Consider the following 24,662-nt stretch of genomic DNA (forward strand, 5'->3'; position numbering starts at 1 on the left):
GATCTTCTTACCCGGATAAGTGAAGCTTCAGCTAAATCAAAACCAATTATTGTTGTCTGTGGAGACTTCAACTGCAAAATGGATAAATGGAGAAATTACTCAAATGAACATATGGAAATAAACTCAGCTTTCGGTATCCTATCTATTCAACATTAAATCCCCAAAATGTAGGCAAGAGGCAAAGGACTGCTAAATTTTTATTGTGCAAAAGGCCTCATATAGGCCGAAACTTGTATGAAAATCCGGTCGTCTGTATCCCAATATACAATGTAAGAGGGGCCCAGACAGTCATTGATTACAGTCTTGTCATATTCGAGGTTAGGACCAGATTTGAAAACTCAAGAATCTTTTGTAAAGTGGCCATAACACATTATCATTGGATGCTAAAGGAAATATCTCTGACAACCCTACTAAGAGACATGACCCAACCAGAGAATGGGATTTTGGATTGTCAAATTAGTATAAGATGGAATGAGAGAAGGGTATCAAACATCAAGGAATCGCAAAACAGTTCAGCTACAGTTGAACTGTTTGTCAAGTTGAAGTACTAAATAAATATACAACGAACATGAACATTGTTCAATCAGGAACTTCTTATGTCCCTATTACCCCTAGTGTCAAGCAGGTTTTCCCAAACACACCAATGTATAGAGAAAAACAAACATATGCTAGTTTGATGGATATTGAAAGACAGTTAAAGAAGGATCAAGAAATACCGTGCAGACAAAAAGAGCACAACACGAAATTAAAAATGACAGAAGGACTTACAAATTGCTGATCAAACAAATAAAAGAAGATGCTATGAAAAACGAATGCATATCTTTGGAAAAAGCAGCACTCTACAAGGATCTGCAGACTTTTTTGGTGAAAAATAGGGGCAGGCCTTTTAATAACAGAAACGCACTTGAGACTCATATCACAGCAGATATCTGGATACAGCACTTCTCTTCTATATTCCAACCAATTGACCACAACCAGAGTAAAACACAGAACTATCCTCGATCTAAGAAAACGAATAGAGAAACAGACAAGACAGAGAGTAGAACCTTGTTTGAAAAGATCTTCACAGAGAAAAACCTAATATTGTCAACAAACAAATGGCACCAGGGCCAAACATGATACCAGCAGACGTCTTCAAGCAGAGCACAGATTTGTGGTAACTGATTCTAACCGAAAGTTTCATTGTGAATGCTACAACAAAAATAAGCTACCAATCTTGGCAGAACTGCATCATCGTACCCATGCACAAAAGAGCCCCACAAATCAACCCAAAATCATTTCACCCAATTAGTTGAATTAACATCGACTACAATTGTTTCCGCAACTAATACTCAAGGCATTAGATGAATGGGTACAAAAAGATTAAATACGAATCCCAATCTAAGGGGAACTCAGAGGACTGTCCATGGTGGCTCAAATATTTACATTTCTCCATTTCATTCATAAATATAGCTTTGCAAAAGAAATGGCAACCTATGTAGCATACCTGTGTTTTGCGTCAGCCATTGACCTAATACACAGGCAGAGGCTATCGAAAAAGCTAAATGTGTTGTGCTTAGACCCTGCCACACTATCTCCGATAGATATGCTGAACTCAGACACAGTATCTCCGGTCAGGTTAAACCAAAAAGGTAAAGTTAGCAAAATAATTGATAATGTTAGCAGAATGAGATAGGGAAGGCTGCTAAGTTGAGCCCCAAATGTTTCCACTAAATGCAAACGACATGTACAGCGAAGTCCTGAACGCAAACATAGACATTCCAACCATTGAAGGCTTCCAAGTCCCTGCGATCTTAGATGCTAACAAGTTCTTCGTAATTCCTAGAACACCAAAGGGTCTCAAAGCTTAGCTTTAAGCAGTAGAGAAGTACCGTCAGAAACGTGGTCTAAAAATAAACAATGATTTTTAGAGAAAAAAGTAATGTAATGTTTTCACAATCGATAATAAATGATTGGAAGAAGTAATAGCATATATAGTATCAATTTCCAGCAACCTCAAATGGAAGACACATTTTCAGGCAGTCACAGAAAAAAATCAGTGCCTGCTCTAAAAGCCATTAGTAAAATGTCACGCACCCTTGGGAGTTACTTTTTATGTAACATTGATCGGGTCGTTCAGGTCAAGGCAGGAAGCCGAATAGCCGATGGTGCAGAACGTTGAGGGCTGGAATACCTAGCATCAAAAATAGGATTTCATGAAAGAATGTTCTGGAAGTCTTTGCTAATGTTACCCTTAGGTTTTACTACAACTGCTCTGGAAACAGGCTCAGGTGTCAGCTTTTCCTCAATTCAGAGTAGATGGGAATTGCTCCAATAAAGTATGGAATGATGAGGCTAAACGTGGCAGGTGTATAACTAGTTGATAATGCCTGGAGAGAACATTTTAAACTAGGCAAGAAATCAAGCTTTGTGACATGCTGGATTAAAAAAACTAAAAGACTAGTACAAAACATCTCATGGGCAAACCCGGCTTTGATAATAATGTCAATTAAAACAGATGAGCAAGAAAATCCACAAAATATTTACCATATTAAAATTGGAAAGGAAACGGAAATCACTTGAGACCTTTTGACCAATAAGTCTAGTAGGCCTCTTCAACCTCTCCTTGGCAGTCCAGTTATACTTTTTTTGATTTCAAAACCATTTTTATTGAGGTTTTATGCGAGGGTATCGCAGAATTAATTTCTTCCTAACATTGCCTTTCAGGTATTTCCTTCCTGCAGAGCGATAACTGAGAAGAAATAACCGAGTGAATGTGAAGTTTTCTCATGAAAAGATGGGAACTTAGAGAAAAATACCTGAAAGGCAATGTTAGGAAGAAATTAATTCTGCGATACCCTCATAAACACCTATATGTACATACACTGAGGCAGCATCCATTTATGATGATATCTGAAATATCCCTTTGTTTTTATTTCTTCCCTTTTGTATAAATATTTAAATTCATTATTTTTGAAAAATATTTAGATATTTTTGTATGGTCTTTATAAGAAAGGCAGCCTTGGATGCAGAAATCACCTGTTAAATACTTTTAAATTCATATTCCATTAATGATGGGCCATTCTGAGATCAGCAGATTCATCATCTTGCATCTTAAAGGATACGCAAAAAGCAGGCAACAGCATTTCACACGATCTCAGTGCCGGACAAAGATCTGAAATACTGGACGAACTTGCAAAAATTAGGACAGTTCCCACCTTAACCAGGTTAGGTGGTTGTCTTTTAATGTGTCCACTCAAAGAATCTGTGCTTGATCTCATGTACATATATTTGAGTACTGGTAGATCTACTTTGTTTTTCATCCTTCCAAGTATGATAAAATTGTGATTTGGATAATAACCATTTACTATTCAATGCAATGATGCACCAATGGTTGGACATGTGTTTTGCCTATACACATTATATACTTCCTATCTTAAATTATATTAAATAATACCTTAAAGCTCTTAACAACTATATGTTTAGGGAGAGTTATTCTATTCCTATAACCTTATTCCTCACTGCACATGCTTTTTACAGCCAATCAGCTTTGATTCCCAACTGGTCCTAGTGTAGGGAGTAGCATGCATACAGAATGGTGTCAGGGAAGATTATTTCTATAACATAGGACCTGATTTAGATCTTGGCAGATCAGTTCCCACTGTCGCTTTTCCAACAGTTTTCCCTGCCACCAGCTTGGCGATCCGCCCACCAGATTTAGATGTTGGTGTGTCTGTGGAGTGAAAACGGCCGTTTTCCCGCCGACTCCGCCAGGAATTCTCACCCGCATCAACAGTGGTTGAGGTAGAATCGGCTGGGGGCAGGACTCCAGCCCAGATTCCCGCTGTCCATATTACAATGTGCCTTTCCATGGTGGAAACTGTGGTGGGGAAACCTCTAAGCTCGAGTTAATGGATTGGAGGAAAGAGGTGAAAACTCACCTTTTTTCAGGGTCTCACCACCGATTCCGTCTTGAACACCATTGTCCAGGTTAATCCTGTGCTGTTGCTACCCTCAGCAACCCCGTTGTCGCTGGGATCTGAGGTAGGCTTTTGTAGTGGGTGTACATTCAATAGTGTGTGTAGGTTGTTGGTCCGCAATGCTATATGTAAAAATATGTGCTTTACACATTACCTACATATACATATTGACTGATTCACAGCATATATGTGTAAAATAAGTCGTACTTAGTTGTCTCCACACCACCATGGCCTCACCCCATCAGGACTTTGCTGCCAGGAAAACGCCAGCACAATGGGAAAATCTAAATCGGCTTGACACAATCCTGCCAGGCTGATGGCAGTGAAGTACTGTTACTCAGCAGAGACGCCCGCGGTGGCGGCAGTCTTCTGTCAGTAGCTGCAACATCTAAATATGGCAGTGGAACGCCGTCAGCTCAACGGAGTATTTGGGACCGGTGCTGTGGCGGAACGGCTGTAGTCCCACCAAGATCTAAATCAGGCTATTGCTATTATTTTGTTGAGTGTCAAACCTGGTGATTGGTCCTCAGGCTTAGCCTGCAATTTATACATCGTTAACTTAAAGATTAGAAATGTTAATATTAAAATGAGTCTGGCCATTTGTATGCCTTGGAGATTAAGCATATGCTACATTATTGTGATACCATACTATGGTGGGATAGGTTTATTTTGTGTCTTGCTGTGCTAAGACATAGTAATGTGTATGTGTAAACACACTTCTACCACTGGAATAACCTCTTACGGAACACCATCCAATGAGAAGACACCAAATGGTAATATACTTAAGTGACAACGGGAATAAATTGTGCTAGCTACCTAGTGGCGACAGAATGTCATTCACAAAGACCCAAAGCAGATGAGCCACTCCACTGCCAAAGTACATACTTGACTAGTAACACACTGAAAACACATTTAGTGCAGAAACTGACGCAAATAATCACAAACCATTTGGAGCCAGGTAGGTTCCTGCGGTGCAGCTCAGGCAGGTGAAGCAGCAACTGTGGAACCCCAGTTGCATTTTTCCCTGCCCCGGAAGGCACTCAGGGGAGCACTGTGACAGTGGAACCTAAGGAGGAAAGATAAACATGCATAATTGTATAATGAAAACTGACTGTTCCATTGGCTAGTGGAAGGTATGGAGTGAGTGAGGGACATGAGTGAGCACAAGAGTAATTCAGATACTTTTATTGAGTTTAGAAAGTGAGTGAGTCAGTCAGTCAATCAGTGAGTCAGTGAGTGAGGGAGTGAGTGCTACCAAGCAGGGTTGTAAGTAAAAAGAACCCAAATAAATGGAAATAGACAGTGTAGAAGTGCATAACAATGTCAGTCAGGGACAACAAGACTTGAAAAAGTCAAGACCTAAAGAAAAACAATCCCTTCCCATTCGATAAGGAAAACTAGCCAGTGCAAAAAATAATACCCACACTAGATCATCCCTTCATAATGCATTATGAAGCAAGGTAAAGAGTTGTGGATTTTACTTTCTAGAACTATGGGCATAATCGAATAGGGCAGGAGCGTCCAAAGATAAAATGAACTTCTCTCCCAAATAAAAAAAGTCGGTAGAAACTCCAGCCTCCCTTCAAAATGAACAAATACATTCCACATGCCATTGAACCTTACTACCCAAACCTTCTGAAGTTCCCTGGAGACAAGAAGCGCCAGGCAGATCTATTCAATGAAAACGATTTGTTACCATAAGGTAATCAACAACCGAACTTACATCAAAAACTAAAACTTCCGTCATATATGCGTTTAAACATTATTGCTAGTGAGACAAAAACTCATTCAGTTTTTTAAAATAAAATACTAGCTGCCACTGTTTATATTTAGATTTTTGTGGTTGTAATTATTTTCTTTGAGATATGGAAAACAGTGCAGCAAGCTGGTAGCTTTGAGATCTATTAATTCACAAGGACATACTCAGATGTTTAGGAATAGCATATTATGGGCCTTATTTATCCTTTGAGGGGCTACAGCCCACAATATTTACAGAGATCTCCAGGTTGGCAGGTCCCTGGCACTTCAGATGAGCCATCACCCGGCGTGGTATGGTATGCTATGCTGGTGCCAATGTTCAAGGAGCCCACAATCAACATTTTTTGTTTTCAAAAAACAAATTCCAAAAGTGGGACATTATTTTTGAAAAACCAAAGGTTTATGTCACTGACTGGAAGATTTCTCCTAGCAGGCGGTGGTAATTTCTTTATTCTCCTGTCCGGGTTTGCAAGGCTTTCACTGGTAGTCCCAAACAGTTGATGGTCTAAGCAGTGTTGTAGCGTGGGTGGGAGTCAAAGGGGAGGTTGCCGCAGGCGCAAAATTCCTAGGGGTGCAAAGTTGGGGGAGCAAATTGGGCCCTACAGTACTTGCCTTGTCCCGTCGCTGGCAACCCATGCTACGCCGCTGGGTCTGTTTACCCTCCAGTGCACCCTCCGTCTCCCCCCTGGGAGCTGAACCTGGTGCTATCAAAATTGATGGGTCCCCCTTTTGAACCCATTCACAAAGCAACTTTGCAGCATATTTCCTGGAAGGCTGCTCTTTTGGTAGCAATCACGTCAGCTCGTAGGGTGAGCGAAATTCAAGCTCTTTGCTCCAAAGAGCCCTATACTGTGTTCCATTTTAATAGAGTGGTACTGAGGACACATCCTTACTTTCTACCTAAGGTGGTGTCAGATTTTCATGTAAACCAAACCAATCCCTCTACTCCAGCTGAGAAGGCCTTGCATTCTTTGGACCTGAAAAGGGTTTTAAAGTTCTATCTGGATAGGTCCAAAGCTATACGTAAGTCTGATCAACTATTTGTCAACTATGGTTCGATCAGACCAGGTTATGCAGCTCGAAACGTTCTATTTCAAGATGGATAGTTTCGTGTATCAAGCGTTCCTACCAATTGGCGCAGAAGACTCTAGGGTTTTCTCCCAAGGCGCATTCCACGAGAGGGAAAGCAGCTACTACAGCTTTTCTCCATAATGTGCCCATGTCTGAGATGTGTAAGGCAGCGACTTGGAGGTCCGTCCATACATTTACCAGACATTACTGTCTTGATTCGGACACGGGAGCAGCTACCCAAGTAGGCCAGGCCTCCTTGCGGAATCTGTTTAACGGCTGAGTTTTCGGCTGTTACAATCATTTAGTTGGGTCATGTATTTCTCATTTACCTGCAGGTGGTTGATGGGTTTGCTATTCTATTAAGTGCTTATGACTATTGATGAGGATCCCCTGGAAGAGAAGGATAAGTTACTTACCTGTAATCCTAGTTCTCTTCCAGGGGTATCCTCATCAAAGTCATAAGCAACCCACCCGCCTCCCCAGGTAAATGAGATTTGTGATCAATGTGTTTATACTTTAATTGTTAAGCCCTGACATCAGGGTTATGCAAAGAACTACTGACCTAACTGTCACCCCTGAGGCATGATGGGAAGCCAGGGGTCATGGCTGCCTTAAAGGCACAGTGCCAGTTTTTGTTGAAAATGCTTTCATTTTCTATGCTATTGCTTTTCAATGCAGCTAACAATGTCTATTTATTAGCAATTTTCACAATTTATGAGTGTTTTGCTCATTAAAACACAGAGTTCAAGTGATATTTAACCTAATGATTTTTTGTATGCTTTCTAATACAGTTTTATGTGTGGATAATTACATTGTTTAGCCTCAGTTTTGGGGCTGCATTTGTGTGAGAAGAAATGATATATGTACATACATATATGGGGAGCGAGATATATGTGATTTATATTGTTCCCGGGGTCCCCGCACATGGGCGGGAATATTCAGTGCTTATGATTATTGATGAGGATCCCCTGGAAGAGAAATATGTATTTATTACTAAACACAATCTACTAACCTCTTTATGAGATTAGAGCACAAAGCGCACAATATTAAATCACTAGAACAATAGTAAATAGTACAATACACAGTGGGCTCCAGGGGGAGACCAAACCATATACTAAGAAAGTGGTATAAAAACCACGACTTAACTAAACACAGTACCTAGAGCACGTAGAATCGCTGGGATCCCAAGGAACCACCCCAAGTAGTGACACAGGGGAACCACGGAGGACGGGTGCAGTGTGAGAACACAGACGCAAGCTCCGTACTACTCTATGGGAAAGACGAGGTTGGAAAATAAAAGATTAGGTACACTTCGGAGAGGACTTCAGGCAATCCCTTTGGAACATAGAAGGTTCTAAGGCTAGCACCCTTGGGTGTACCGGAGTACCCGTGTTACCTATCCCAGGGGAGCTGGGTGCATAGGTGCCAAGTGATGTCGGAAACCTTCATCGTTGTCAATGGCATGACTCAAAGAAGGGCTGCTGCCGGGAAGATGAAAAGTGTCCAGTGGAATCCAAGCCTAGATCTGAGGTGAGAAGAACATGAAAGCAGTGGGGACAGAGTCTGGGTCACTTCAGGGTCACTTATCCAACTCATAATCTCTGTCAAACAACCATGAAAGCTACTGGCCACGGTCTCTGGTTGTTTGGACCCGAGCTGGGAGTCATCAGCATATGAGACCAGGGTAAAGCTGTGCTTTCTGATGAGTCTGGACAAAGGAGTGACATATAAGTTGAATAGCATTGAAGACAGGGCAAAGCCCTGTGGTACTCCGCACTGGAGATGAAAAGTATCAGTTCGTAGACTGTCCCAATGAATGTTCTGCTCCTGTGCTGCTAAAAATCAGGAGAGAAGGGCCAGAGCTGTATCCTCAATTCCCACGTCCTTCAACTGCCGCACTAATACCGTGTGGTTCACAGTGTCAAATGCTGCCGATAGGTCTAGGAGGATAAGAACAGCTCTGCCTCCCCCATCCATCACTCTGTGAATCTCCTCCATTGCCATGATCAGGGCCGTCTCAGTGGAATGGCATGACCGAAAACCATGCTGAGTAGAGTCAAGTAGGTTATTGGAGTATTGACAAACTGGTGGGCTGCTTCATCATTATCCATGACAAATGTAGGGGGGGCACATGTTAAGGGCCTGTTCTAGATCATTGCCTTGTATCTTGCTCCACAACAGCGTTTTTACCCTGGATGGTCTGTTAGGGATAGAGTGAATGGGCTGTGTTATCTTAATGTCAAAATAGACCGCCCTATGGTCGGTCCAGGGAAATAGCGAGATTTTGGTCACATTAATGTTAGGATTGTTGGTGAATATGCTGTCAAGGGTGTGGCCAGGTAAAGGAGTAGGTCCAACACTATTTGGGTGAGTCCGTATGCTGCTAGCTTATCAAGGAGTCTAGTAGTGTCTGAATTGTTGCTTAACTCCAGATAATAATTAAAATCACCCAAAATAGTGAGTGAGGGGAAGTCTAAACATGACTCTAGTAGGGTCTGGAGGGCTTACGAAAAAGCCGTTCTGGGGCAAGGGGGCCGGTAGACGAGTAGGCCTTGGAACGTAGAAATGTTATTTAGCTTAAAGAAAAAACTCATCACCTCCACTGGAAGCAGTGGAATTGCATCAACTCGCACCTTTAGGTGCTCTCAATTAATTATGGCTATTCTACCTCCTTTATTCCCAATCCTGTCCTGTCTAGTCACTACAAAGCCTCGGGGAAGGGCAATGTTCCAGACAGGATCTGCGGTCTCGTCAGTCCAGGTCTCTGTCAGGAAAACTATTTCTGGATTGGAAAGCTGTAGCAAACATTCTAGCTGATACTTATGTTTGACTACTGATCGCATATTTAGCAATATGCATTGAAGAGACTGGTCATGCCGCATCCTAACACCTCTACCCAAATGACCGTTACTAACGGTGGAAGTCAGTGAGCCATTCATACCGGTCACAGGGGCTTCAAAGTATCTCAATCATGACAGCCAGTGTTATACCCCGCTAGTAGGGGTGGGTGAATATCCGGAACAGGTGACATTTTGTTTCTTTTTCCAACATGAGGAGCAGAATTAGGGTTAGACAAAGGGCAATAAAAAGGACGGCTTGAAATCCAACATAGCTGCTTTTAGAAGCATTCTGAGGTCTTAGGTAATTACACTAAAGTCATTAGGCTGTCAATATTCCTGACAGTGCTCTTCAAGCCAACTTCCCCAGGCGGGAAGTCTATGTGCAGTGCTTGGTCCTCATAGCACTCTAGATGGCTGGTACCGCTTCTGTAGAACTTGAATTCACGAAGTGTCACTGCCAGGCAGGGCAATTAACTGAATGCAATTAACATTTGTAGCCTGACCTAGAGTGTGGGGTATGGTATTTACTCTTCATTTAAAGAAGGCTGTCGGCCCAGCTGACATCTCTAGTAATTTGCAGCAACCGCCGTCACAACGGTCCCTGTCAATGTGTTAAACGGTTGATGAATGGCTCTGTCAAATGTTATAGACGTCCATCATTCTTTTAACAAGTTGTTTTGTTTTTTTAAACAAATTCCCAAAGTTGGATTTGATTTTTTTAAAAGCAAAAATGAATGACAGCCACTTCATAGGATTTTAAACTTCAAGATCACATCATTGCTAACCATCTCCTGCACAACTACTGATCTGGCTTCAGATCATGCTGCAGAATGAATATGCTACCTTTAACATCATAGACGATGCGCTCTTGACCACATATGGAGATGACCCCTGCCTTCTGATATTGCTGGACCTCTTAACTGCCTTTGACTGTCGACCATCCCACATACCCACCTTGGAGTCTTGAATGGGATTCACTGGCAATGTCCTTCACTGGTTCTGCACCTGTCTTCCCATCCAACACCAGTTTATCTCTTGGGCAACTCCAGGTCACAAAAGGTTCATATGACCTGTGGAGGCCCACAGGGCTCCATGCTGTCTCCTGTCATCTTCACCTCTTCAACCTTTAAATGGAGGCGCTTAGTGTTGCACTCACAGATAACAGCATCAAAATTAATCTTTATGCCAATGATACACAATTCTACTTGAAAGACATCCAAGGCCTCAAACACTTGTTGCACATCATCCAGACCTGGATGTCCAACTATACCTCAAGATAAACCTAGTCAAGAAAGAATTTGTGTTATTTGGCAAGACCAACAAGAAGTTACAGTACAAACCTGGCTTCTCAAAAACATGAACCTTGATGACTTGGAACCGAAAATTTAACCAAATGGAAAGTCACCTGGATTCACCCATGACACCAACCTCTCATTCAAGGAACACATTTAAAAAAAACACAGAGATGACCTTGTACCAATTCCTGCTTCTCAAGAAAGTCAGCCCTTTTCCTCTAGAAAACGATCTCAGAACTGGTATTCATCCTCTCGCACCCAGAGAGTGGTAATGTCCTACTCTATTACCATAGCCTTGCAGACTCCACACTAGTACCCCTTAGGAGGGTCATTCATGCACAGCATGTCTCATCTGAGGCTTGAAGAAATATGATCACTTCACTGCCATCCTAATGGAACTCAAATGTCTCCTCTTGCCAGCTTGCTCCATTTTTCAAAACCAGCTATCATGATCAACACCCTTGCTTGTCTTGCAGACAAAGTCACCCTATCTAGTGGTTCGTGGCACAACACAGCCAGGACACAATCATGCTGCAGACTAAGACATGTAAACAAGAAAAAAAATAGGACAACAGGCCTTTTCCATTTATGCACCCAGGATCTGGAACAACATACTTGTATCCATCAGGGCTGCTCCAAGAGTTGATGACTCACTTCTTTAAAGTACACTATATCCCAGTGCATTCATCTTCCGCAACCCAGCTTCCTCTCCAGTTACTCATTAAATGTATACTCTACTTTGACCATGTACAGCTCTACGCTGCATTTTGGATAATTTTGCGCTACAGAAATACTATTTACATACATGTACTCCACATAAGAAGAGGCAGACTGTATCTCCTTGTCAGTGTTAGAAGGTACAACTGTTTGGGAAGAGAAACTCTTTGCATGTGCCAATGAATTGGCAGAGGCAAGAAGGAAAGGGATAACAGTAGGGTAATAGATGCAAATACTGTTGGATAGAGGAGGACAGGATGGGGTTTAGGTCATAAAGCCTAAGATGGATGGGAAGGGCAGTGAAGAAAAGGTAGTGCTGGTAATAATCAATAAGAGACCCTAATGCTCAGGGGATTCACCAAGGGATTCCAGTTATCAAGAGTGGCAAGGAAAAGTTTCTCATTATTCATAAGGAGGAGTACACCCTGTCCATTGGTTATATGGCAGTACAATACATGCCTTTGCCATGCATGCTCTTACTACAGAGCCTTCGCAATGCAAGACTTTACCATGCATGGTACGTATAAGGGTCACTTGGTACTGCCAAACTTTCATGTCCGAAGCAAGTTCAAGTATGGAGTTTTTTACCGTGTTATTTATGGTGTTCCATTTGATCCTCTCAGCCTGGATCTCCAGATCCCCGGTGCTGCTGTAGGATCCCACGTACACAAAGGTGTCTGTCCTGCTGAGGTCCCAGTCCCAGAAGACAATGTCAAAGCCGGTAGCAGAATCCCCATATTTATCAAAACTGATGGTTCGATTAAGCAGGGTAAAGTTCACATATTTCAGTGCCTGGGTCACCTGGTTTAGGGAAAGACAAGAAAGGGTTACTTAAGTCAAAAATACTTATGACAAGGTGTTTTGTAGAAGAAAATGGAGTCTGGAGGCACTGCTAATGGTGGCGAAACTGTGGGATTAATTACCTGCAATCTTCGTTACTCCAATTCTGCCCATCTCTTCCCAGTACTCACGTTCTGATTTAAGTGCACCTCAAAAGACACTAAATAGAACATACCTCCTTCATAATATCAGGCGCACAGGGAGTGACATTCACTAGAGGTGCAAAACGAATTTCGTAGCGCACCCTGCATCGCAAAATGCGATGCAGCGCACGCTACGAAATTCGTTTTATTGATTAATTTGTTTACTTACATGCAATTATCCATATTCTGTTGTTTGCCACCACCCACCCTGCCCCTCCCCCGCACCGCCTCCCTGCCTCACCGAACTCCCTTCACGGGAAGCGGCTGGCATTGGCCCCCAAACTAAGGCCATAGTTAAGAAAAAATTTATTAGGAAGAATGAAGAGATTAGAATCGAAAGGTGAAACCAATTATCCTCCGTTCTTAACTATTTGCTATTTCCATGATGCCTGGGGTAGAGCAATATCTAACCTGGGCTGAAAAAACAGAACCTGGATTTTATCTCACAAGGTTTAGATTACATTCAATTAATTATTTGGCTGCTTTCCCTAACTCTGGCTCCTGGTTTGAATCTCATCTGGGCTGCCCATGCAATAACTTCTAACCACAAACAACGGCACGTTTTCTACTTTTATGGCACCTAATATAGTAGCTCGAGAACACGCTTCTTATGACGACTTTTAAAGCACAGGCACTTTACTGTGCACCAAGAGAGGATGATCTTTTTAAAATGTTTAAATGCTCCTACGATTTGTTTCACTATCCTCAACTATATTTTGTCTGCAATAAAACTGAGGAGGAGGTATGCTTCATAAGGATACCTACTTTAGCCCTGATGAGATTGTTAATAGTATTAAATGAGTGCTAGTCACCAGGGGTGCTAATACAGTAATTTTATGCAATGGGCTAAATGTATTAATTAATTATATTTAATGGTATTTTAAGTTAATCTTAATTGATGTGTGAAGTTTTCTTAATTACCTCTGAAACTGAATAACCATATGATATAAAATGTATGTTTAATTCTGTGTTTTTATGGTCATTGTTATGTCCGAATATAGACTATTGAACTGAAATGACAGCATGCACCGAAAATTCTACTTCCATATGGCCGGACACTTGATTTGGGTTCATTTAACCATTCCTCATGTGGCATCAAATTTCATCTTGCTCCCATCTGAACTTCAATTTTGTTGTTTATTACCTACCCCTACAATAAGAACAACAAGTGGTCCCAAGGTTCCTCCTTGGACAGACCAAAGAGGTTGTGACTCTTCTAATTTAATTTGCTAAGTCACTCAAAAATGTCTTCATGTAATTTTTGCACAAGAGAGAAATAAATACTCTTCAGAATGCACCAGAGAGAAAGAAACAACCACTGTATTTTAGAATCGCCTAAGGTTTCCAATCCAATGCGGCATCCATCAAGGTTGTGATGCCGATTGTAGAAAGGGAACAAATTACCAGGATAATCTTGCAAGTGTGGCTTACAGGCAAAGAAATGATACCCTCCCGTCAGCGGCTGACAGGTACTGGCGGTTTGTTCCCTTTCTACAATCGGCGTCACAACCTTGATGGATGCTGCATTGAGTGTTTAACTCTCTCCTATCCAACCCGCATTATCGCATTGGAAACCTTAGGCGAGTTGGCCACCTATGATGGCACCACATGGATTTGGATGCCTATTTGAATGATGAACTCTGCATAATTGTGGGGACTACCCAGCCACGGTAGCTGTGACCTGGCCTGCCTTAATTAGGCGCCAGCTCAGTGGCGGCTGCTGAATTTTAAATGTGGTAAGGCGTAAGAACAACCATACAAGCTAGCCCTAATCTCAGCGAGCTCATAAGTGAAATTTATCACACACTTTAAATTCCCTACCCAGGCGTACAGTTTTCAACAAGTGTGTTAAATATCACATACTGCAGACACTCTTAATCGAGGCTTAATGTAGCCCCACCATTATATAAACATGTGTCAGGCAGGTGGATACGTCACACTAAGCAACGCCTAATTTGATGTTCAGCCCTCGTGTTCAGGCTCTAATTTGTTTGAAATCCAAGTGAGTGTTCTCTGGAACTTCATGAGCTATTTCATACACAGCTTTTCTTCATTTTCTATTTTGAAAACAAGCGTGACCCTGTATTATGTGGTTGGCTGAAATGTTTGTACAATTACAACAGTCTCATCAAAACATTTACCACCAAGCAGTGCACAGAATCAGCCATGGCCGGCAGTGGGAGGAAATGCAGGGCGGTGACGTGGGGAATAGGAGGTGCAGGGTGGGGGGTAGTAATGTATGGATTACCGAGTTTTACAGGTAAGTAAACATTTAAATAAATAAAACGAATTTCGTGGAGTACAAAATGCGATAAAGTGCGCGCAACGAAATTTGTTTTATTTATTTAAATGTTTACTTACCTTTAAATCTCCGTAATCCATACATTACTACCCCCACCCTGCCCCTCTCCCTCCCCACGTCACCGCCCTGCATTTCCTCCCACTGCCGGCCGCGGCTGACAGAACGTCAGTCTCTTTTTCCCACAGTGGTACGGTAGAGGTGAGTGTGTTTACAAGTGTTGATGTGAATGACGCATAGTTCTAGTCCAACTGGTTACCCTCCCAGGGAGAGTTTCCTTACTCTTAGTCCTACTCGTCCTCGACCCAGTCATACTTCCCACCCTCCCTAGCTGTCCAGGCCTTTGTTGCTTGGTGTGTCAGGATGTGCTTCTGATGGTTAGGTATGATATAGCACCTGGCAGTAGGGGGGTGGAGCCTAAAAGCGTTTCCTGTTTTGTTTCCTGTCTGTGGAATACCTCATGAGTGATGACTGGGTCGAGGACGAGTAGGACTAAGAGTAATGGGGATTACCCAACGTAATCATAGCATTAAGGGAGAGAGGAGTGGCTTTAAGCTCCTGCAGGCTGCATAATCAAGGGCTTAAATCAGAAAGGCCCTGAAAACCCTGCGACATGCTCAGGTGCAATAAGTGCATGACCCTGTCTGTACTTTGACTGCCTGACCCTCGCGCGGTGCAAGGGTCAGAAGCTATGCTGATTGCTGAGCAAGCAACACTTACTGCAGGTAGGATTCACGGTATTAAAAAGAATAGAAAGCTGCAAAAATGTGGAGGGCGTAGCCCCAACACCCATTAAAAGAAGCCGCCCCTGCGTCAACTCCCGATTGTCTCTTCCGTACCCCTTTGTCATGATGAAGACCTGCAAGCGGAGGTTGTAAGTCACCCTTTATGCGTGTAGTCGGTCAAAACATCGACGCCCCCTAATCCAGGGCCTGTACTACGGTGCACCACCCCTCCCCGAGATTGGATGATGCATTCTGAATATACTGGCACCATCCTGTAAAACACTAAAGAATGAAGATCTAAAATTGTCTTGTAGACAGGCCCACCCACACTAGTGTACTTCTCTCAGCATCATTCCAGCCAGTGTTTACTGCAAATTGTGCTATTGATTGTGTTTTCCAAATTTCCTTCTTTCAAATTCTCCCTCTCTCTCACTGACTCACTTTAAACATGAGCACTTTTTCTTTTCATCCTTTTCTAGAGTGACAGTCTATGCTGGATATACTGTCGTATATTGCGATGACTCTGCTACTTTCATAACAACAGGATATAAAAACGAGTTTTTCTTCCAAAATACAGTGGTTGTTTCTTTCTCTCTAGTGCGTTCTGAAGAGTATTTATTTCCCTCTTGTGCAGCTATTACGTGAAGACATTTTTGAGTGACTTAGCAAATTAAATTAGAAGAGTCACAACCTCTTTGGTCTGTCCGATGAGGAGCATTGGGACCACTTGTTGTTCTTATTACACTATACCCAGGTCCTTTGATATTTATTAGGTTACCCCATTAGTACGCAATTATTACCTACCCCAAGCACATATCCAAGCTCATCCCTTTACTCACACATGGACAGATGTTGCATCACACTGTCTGCAATCTGAAGAACTAATTTCCCCTAAAAGAAAGATACAGGTGAACATGGTAGCATGACATAACAAGTCACCCACCTGCCAAGGATAGATGGTCTGGTTGATGCAGATATTTCGTGTGCAATTAAGAGCCTTGTGTAGTGCATGAGCAACAGCATAGACAGCAGAGTACACATTGAAGCACACCCTGCTCTCTCGGGGTCCCAGGATTTCTTCTTCTGTTGTGTTCAGGCAGCCTCTACAGTCCTGATTGCAGTTCTCATTGGATCGCGCCACGGCCCCTGACTCATAATTCCTCACCAAGTGCTTTAGATGTTCATTGAAGCCTGGTATCTCCACATGCTCGACAGCGATGCCGAAAAACACCCCCAACCTCCTGATGTTTGGGATGTCATAGATGCTTTTGGCCACGGACCAGGTCTCCGTGGCTATCCAGATCTTCTGAGTCAGGTTGGTGTGGACTACAAATTGAAAGAAATCAACAACAATGATATCCAAGCCAAACACAACAATTACATTGACATTGGTCTTAATAATGCTATTGATGATCTGCCCCATTGCCTGCTCCCATTTTTTCTCACTCCCTTTCTCTTTCTTGGGGATGATGTCCTGGTAAGCCACGCAGAATCCTGCTTCAGCTGCCGAGTCACTCAACTCCTGCACCCCTCCCTGCCCATAGTCATCGGCTGTACCCAGCACAGCAATCCAAGTCCACTTGAATCTCTTAAGGATACAGCGTATCGCGTCTTGCTGCTTTGCAACACTAGGGATGGTCTGGAAGCAGGAGGGAAGGTCCAGCCCACTCAGGACTTTGTTAGTGGCATAGAAATTGATCTGGAAGACACAAAGAAGGTCCTAGTTAGACCTGTTGATCAAAGACCAACTTGAGACCGTGTAGATCCATAGAGCGCCATGCAAGCACGTTCCAGCTTGTGCTATTGCCTAAAATCAGATCAACAGACTAAGTATGGAATAACTATCAGATACATTCACCCAAATGGGCATGCAGTAAGAAGAAAATACAAAGGAAAATACACTCTGAAATACAGTCTCCAATTAAACAAATCCGTTTGGTGACAAAGAAACTGTGAAACTGAAACCTCTACTTCAGAAAAGAGGGAAATTAAAGGAATTTCCTCTAGCATTTGCATTTTTATGGGTATTTCTTTTGGGACTTGCAAGTGTCAGTGTAATGAAAAAGTCGCTTCTGGTGCCTTGTGGTTTCGGTGTGACATAAGATGCAATAAACATTCTTGAAAAATGTAGTCTGAACCCAGAAACTATAAATCATATACTTTGTAAGACTATTTTCTCCCTTTTTAGGTCGAGCCTAGCGCAGCTCACATGCCCTGCCCTATGGGGAGGCCTCTTGGAATCACTTCAGACTTCCCCAAAAATTTTCTGTGTGGCTTTTAGGTCGAGCTATTTATAGCTCTGAACTATTGCAGGGGAAACAACACTCTTGATGCATGTTGTCTACTGAAGAGTGACGCTTCGCCAGGCGCGCGCTTGGCCTCACACCCCATCCCCATAGGCTAATTTGCCTCCAAAGCTGCTTCCCTGCCCCCTGGCCCCCCGCCATGAGACTTCAAAGCAATGCACTGCTCTGAAGTGATTGTTTTTTACGGGTCTGCCACATGCCAGCCGGACAGCCATGCTCGTTCCCTCCCACTCGCTCGCTCCCCCGCCCCCCCCGAATCCCATCCGAAGTTCTCGTGATGACTGCTCCATCATTCTAAGCCTCTTATAAAATATTTTAACAAACTACTACTCCGTACTTGCTTGCAAACATTTCACTACAACTTTAGGGTCCATTACGTGCGTAGTATCACTATTCACAAAACTAGCGTTATTTGTTTGCAGCTGCTGTCCTCTTATTAAGCCACTTTGCTATGTCCCCATCACACTACAAGTTCGTATCTCTTTCCTACCTTTATTAGGCGCCTCATTTCATTATAGCTTCGTATCCAACTACTGTGCGTTTCACACAATCCTTTTACGAGCATTGTGTGCGCTTTTTTTGCTAACGTTCGTTTTTAATCAACCTTGTATGTCTCCTCACGGCCGAGCCGCACTTCTACAATTCCTCATGTTACCTCATTGTTTTACGACGCATGCGGGCTTAATCTGCAGCCATAATGAACTCATCATACACTTTATGTGTAAATGTATGTTCTCGTGTCACCAAAGTGCATAAACATTCATTCTTGCGAATTGTTATTTGCGAAATGTCATTTGCAGTTTACTTTACTTTACGTACTCATTCATATTCCTCATGGGCTCTGCTTAACTGGACAGCAATTCAGGCTTGGGCTACATTAACTGCGAGGCTTTTATTTACTACAATCAACCTTTTATGCCTCCTCACGGCCGAGCCGCACTTCAAAGGCAGCTCGACAACGCAGGGCTCCCCCGCTGTGTCCATTAACTTACCTAGTCAAGCGTGAACAGCATTTAGCGGATGTCCGCCGAACATAGCATGTCCACGTTTCTGGCCTCGAAGCCGGTACTTAACCTGAACACGCTAGGTGTTCCGTTTGAAAGCCTGCTTGGTGGTGTATCTGAATCTGTAGGGTAGATTTTATTTCTTTTGGTTTGTATTGCATTAATCTTGCTGCTCTATGCTGGTAGAATTGCTGGTGTTGCACCACTGAACGCCACAGCGCCACTCAATGCCACAGCACCACTCAATGCCACAACACCACTCAACGCCACAGCACCACTCAGCGCACAGCATCCCTCAATGCCACAGCATCACTCAACACAACAGCACCACTCAGCACCCAGCATCCCTCAACACCACAGCATCACTCAACGCCACAGCATTACTCAACGGCACAGCATCACTCAATGCTACTGCATCTCTCAACGCCACAGCATCACTCAGCACCACTCAATGCCACAGCACCACTCAATGCCACAGCACCACTCAACGCCACAGCACCACTCAACGCCACAGCACCACTCAACACCACAGAACCACTCAACACCACAGCACCACTCAACGCAACAGCATTACACAATGCCACAACATCTCTCAATGCCACAGCATCACTCAGCACCACTCAACGCCACAGCACCACTCAACACCACAGCACCACTCAACACCACAGCACCACTCAACACCACAGCACCACTCAACGCCACAGCATCACTCAACGCCACAGCATCACTCAACACCACAGCATCACTCAGCGCCACAGAATCACTCAGCACCACTGAATGCCACAGCACCCCTCAACACCACAGCACCACTCAATGCCACAGCACCACTTAGCGCACAGCATCCCTCAATGCCACAGCATCACTCAACGTCACAGCATCACTCAACGTCACAGCATTACTCAAAGCCACAGCATCACTCAATGCCACAGCATCACTCAACGCCACAGCATCACTCAGCACCACTCAACGCCACAGCACCACTGAATGCCACAGCACCACTCAACGCCACAGCATCACTCAGCGCCACAGAATCACTCAGCACCACTGAATGCCACAGCACCCCTCAATGTCACAGCGCCCCTCAACGCCACAGCACCCCTCAACACCACAGCACCACTCAATGCCACAGCACCACTCAGCGCACAGCATCCCTCAACACCACAGCATCACTCAACGTCACAGCATCACTCAACGTCATAGCATCACTCAACGTCACAGCATCACTCAACGCCACAGCATAACTCAATGCCACAGCATCACTCAATGCCACAGCATCACTCAACGCCACAGCATCACTCAACGCCACAGCATCACTCAATGCCACAGCATCACTCAGCACCACTCAATGCCACAGCACCACTGAATGCCACAGCATCATTCAGCACCACTGAACGCTACAGCATCACTCAGCACCACTGAAGGCCACAGCATCACTCAGCACCACTGAAGGCCACAGCATCACTCAGCACCACTGAACGCCACAGCATCACTCAGCACCACTGAACGCCACAGCATCACTCTGTGCAACCATTCAACAACATCTGGTTCTAATATGTTCTCTCAATGTTTCAAGCTTTATTACAAATGTCACAAAAAGATGTTAATATTTCACTGCTGTTCTTGGAATTTCATCACAATAAAGTATAATGCACATAATCTTCCCAAAAGTTATTTACAAAAATTTAAGCTGTTGCCATTATACATTACAATAACTTTTATTTAAGTATTAATTATTAAAAAAAATAAAAGCCATTGTTATTTGTAACATTAATACATCTAAGTCATGTAAATACAATGAATATTGCATTACAAATGCTATAGGTGTCACGTTTGCGAAAGTTAAAAATATTGGCATTGTAAATGACAAAGCTATTAATTACGCTATTTTCAAAACCAACACATAAATAGAATATTTGTCATTTACAATACCAATAGATCAAACTTTCCTAATGCGAGACCTATTGCATTGCAAATGCTTGTTCAACTTCCACACATTCTATTGGCCTTTACGTGTGGCTTTTAAACATGAAAGCACGCAATTGGCCAAAGATGGATGCATGTCCCACCTTTCCTCTAAATCTTCACTCCCACGGCCTCCAGCTGTCGGGAGCGAGCAGCGGCGTGCAGGCTGCCAGCTGCATTCCTCCCTTGTCGTGGATCATGTTAGAAATTAAACATAGCGCAGTCGCTTTCACTTCCGCGGCAGCACGTGCTTGTCTTCCACACTTGCCTGTGGTTCTTTTTCTTGTTCACTCCTTTATTTGTTTCTCGCACTTTTTAAATTTGTCACGGTATCGCCTATTGGTTTATTTGATTGCAAGCACGTTATTTAATTAAAAGTCCTCGTCTAAAACGGCAGTGCACGCCTGCAAGGCAGGCATAGTCATGTCAGATTAGCAGACCGCCGCACTTCCGGAGCAATACCGCTGTGTATACCATGGCACACTAAGCTTCCACTTCCGGGGCATTACCGGTGCGTATACCATGGCACACTAGGCTTTTACTGGCGGAGCATTACCCATGTGGATACCAAGGACACAACGTTTCCACTTCCGGAGCATTACCGGTGTGGATACCATGCACACTACGCTTCCACTTCCGGAGCATTACCAGTGTGTATACCATTGACACTATGCTTCTAGTTCCGGAGCATTGCCAGTGTGTATACAATGGCACACTAGGCTTTTACTTCTGGAGCATTACCTGTGTGTATACCATGGCACACTACACTTCCACTTCCGGAGCATTACCAGAGTGTATACCATGGCACACTAGGCTTCCACTTCCGGAACATTACCGTGTGTATATCATGGAACCCTACGCTTCTAATTTTGGAGCATTACCGGTGTGTATACCAAGGCCATAACACTTCCACTTCCGGAACATTACCGGTGTGTATATCATGGAACCCTACGCTTCTAATTTTGGAGCATTACCAGTGTGTATACCAAGGCCATTACACTTCCACTTCCATAACATTACCGGTGTGTTTACCATGGCACACTACATTTCCATTTTTGGGGCATTACCATTGTGTTGATCATGGCACATTGCGTTTTCACTTCGGGCGCATTACCGGAGTATTTACCATGGCACACTATGCTTCTGAAGAATTACCGGTGTGCATACCATAGCACACTACACTTCCACACTTCCGATTACTGGAAATGCTCCACTGCCAGAGCATTACTGGTGTGTTTACCATGGCACACTACGCTTCCAGTTCTGGGGTATTACCGGTGTGTATACCATGGCATACTACGCTTCCACTTCCGAAGCATTACCGGTGTGTATACCATGGACACTATGCTTCCAATTCCAGAGCATTACCGGTGTACACCATGGACACTATGCTTCCAATTCTGGAGCATTACCAGTGTATACCATGGTACAATACACTTTTACTTCCTGAGTTTTACCGGTGTGTATATCATGGCACACTACGCTTCCACTTCCGGAGCATTGCCAGTGTGTATACCATGGCACACAAGGCATATACTTTCAGATCATTACCCATGTGTATAACATGGCACACTTTGCTTCCACTTCCTGAGTATTACTGGTGTGTAAACCATGGCACACTATGCTTCCACTTCCAGAGCATTACCGGTGTGTATACCATGGCACACTAGGCATATACTTCCAGAGCATTACCCTTTGTGTATACCATGTCACACTTTCCTTCCACTTCCGAAGCATTCCCGCTGTGTATACCATGGCACACTACGCTTCTACTTCCAGAGCATTACCGGTGTGTATACAATGGCACACTACGCTTCCACTTCCAGACCATTACCGGTGTGTATACCATGGCACACTAGGCATATACTTCCAGAGCATTACCCGTGTGTACACCATTTCACACTTTCCTTCCACTTCCAAAGCATTCCCGATGTGTATACCATGGACACAACGCTTCCACTTCCGGAGCATTACCAGTGTGTATACCAGAGGTCTTCAATCTGTGGGGCGCGACCCCCAGGGGGGTCCCGGAGTCCTGGGAAGGGGTCGCGCATTTCCAGGCCTAATTTCTGCCTGGAATACAAAACCTGCTCTTCTTTACAATTTACCTCTGGAGAATTACCCGTGTGTATACCATGGCCCACTAGGCTTCTAGTTTTGGAGCATTACCGGTGTGTTTACCATAGCACACTACGCTTCCACTTCTGATTCCTAAAAATGCCTCACTTCCGGAGCATTACCGGTATGTATAACATGGCACACTACGCTTCCAGTTCTGGAGCATTACCTGTGTGTATACCATGGACACTAGGCTTCCAATTCCAGAGCATTACCGGTGTGCACCATGGTACAACAGACTTTCACTTCCGGAGCGTTACCGGTGTGTATACTGTGGCACACAAGGCATATACTTCCAGAGCATTACCCGTGTGCATACCATGGTACACTTTGCTTCCACTTCCGAAGCATTCCCAGTGTGTATACCATGGCACACAATGCTTCCACTTCCAGAGCATTACCGGTGTGTATACCATGGCATACTACGCTTCCACTTCCAGGCCATTACCGGTGCGTATACCATGGCACTCTAGGCTTTTACTGCCGGATCATTACCCATGTGTATACCATGGACACAACGCTTCCACTTCCCAAGCATTACTAGTGTGTATACACAATGACACACTACGCTTCCACTTCCGGAACATTACCAGTGTGTATAGCATGGACACTACGCTTCCACTTCCGGAGCATTACCACTGTGTATACCATGGCACACTAAGCTTTTACTTCTGGAGCATTACCAGTGTGTATACCATAGCACACTACGATTCCACTTCCAGAGCATTACCCGGGTGTATACCATGGCACACTACGCTTCTACTTTTGGCGCATTATCGATGTGTTTATCATAGCACACTACACTTCCACTTCTGGAGCATTACCACTGTGTATACCATGGCACACTAGGCTTTTACTTCTGGAGCATTACCCGTGTGTATACCATAGCACATCACGCTTCCACATCCAGAGCATTACCGGTGTGTACACCATGGCACACTACTGTTCTACTTTTGGCGCATTACCAGTGTGTTTACCATAGCACACTACGCTTCCACTTCTGGAGCATTACCACTGTGTATACCATGGCACACTAGGCTTTTACTTCTGGAGCATTACCTGTGTGTATACAATAGCACACTACGCTTCCACTTCCAGAGCATTACCGGTGTGTTTACCATAGCACACTACACTTCTACTTCGGGTTACTAAAAATGCCTCCCTTCTGGAGCATTACCAGTGTGTTTACCATGGCACACTACGCTTCCACTTCTGGAGCATTACCACTGTGTATACCATGGCACACTAGGCTTTAACTTCTGAAGCATTACCTGTGTGTATACAATAGCACACTACACTTCCACTTCCAGAGCATTACCGGTGTGTTTACCATAGCACACTACACTTCCACTTCGGGTTACTAAAAATGCCTCCCTTCTGGAGCATTACCAGTGTGTTTACCATGGCAAACTACGCTTCCAGTTCCGGAGAATTACCGGTGTGTATACCATGGGCACTATCCTTCCTTTTCTGGAGCATTACCGGTGTATAACATGGTAGTAAAGGCTTTTACTTCCTGAGTATTACTGGTGTGTATACCATGGTACACTAGGCTTCCACTTCCGGTGCATTACCACTGTGTATACCATGGCACACTACGCTTCTACTTTTGGAGCATTACCAGT

General features: G+C 43.7%; 1 protein-coding gene across 1 annotated transcript in view; it reads right to left on the reverse strand.

The window, feature by feature from the left end:
* The window catches only part of LOC144752471 (taste receptor type 1 member 2-like), a 104,010-nt gene that overhangs the window by 14,644 nt on the left and 64,704 nt on the right, over positions 1–24,662 (reverse strand). Inside the window, exons 3-5 of the mRNA XM_078640394.1 lie at positions 16,591–17,346; positions 12,229–12,441; positions 4,905–5,025 (exon numbers count right to left, since the gene is read on the reverse strand). Coding sequence (XP_078496520.1) covers positions 4,905–5,025; positions 12,229–12,441; positions 16,591–17,346 — 1,090 coding nt within the window. The remainder of the gene's footprint in view (positions 1–4,904; positions 5,026–12,228; positions 12,442–16,590; positions 17,347–24,662) is intronic.

Source organism: Lissotriton helveticus, chromosome 5_1 (genome assembly GCF_964261635.1).
Source record: "Lissotriton helveticus chromosome 5_1, aLisHel1.1, whole genome shotgun sequence".
In the NCBI taxonomy this organism is placed as follows: domain Eukaryota; kingdom Metazoa; phylum Chordata; class Amphibia; order Caudata; family Salamandridae; genus Lissotriton; species Lissotriton helveticus.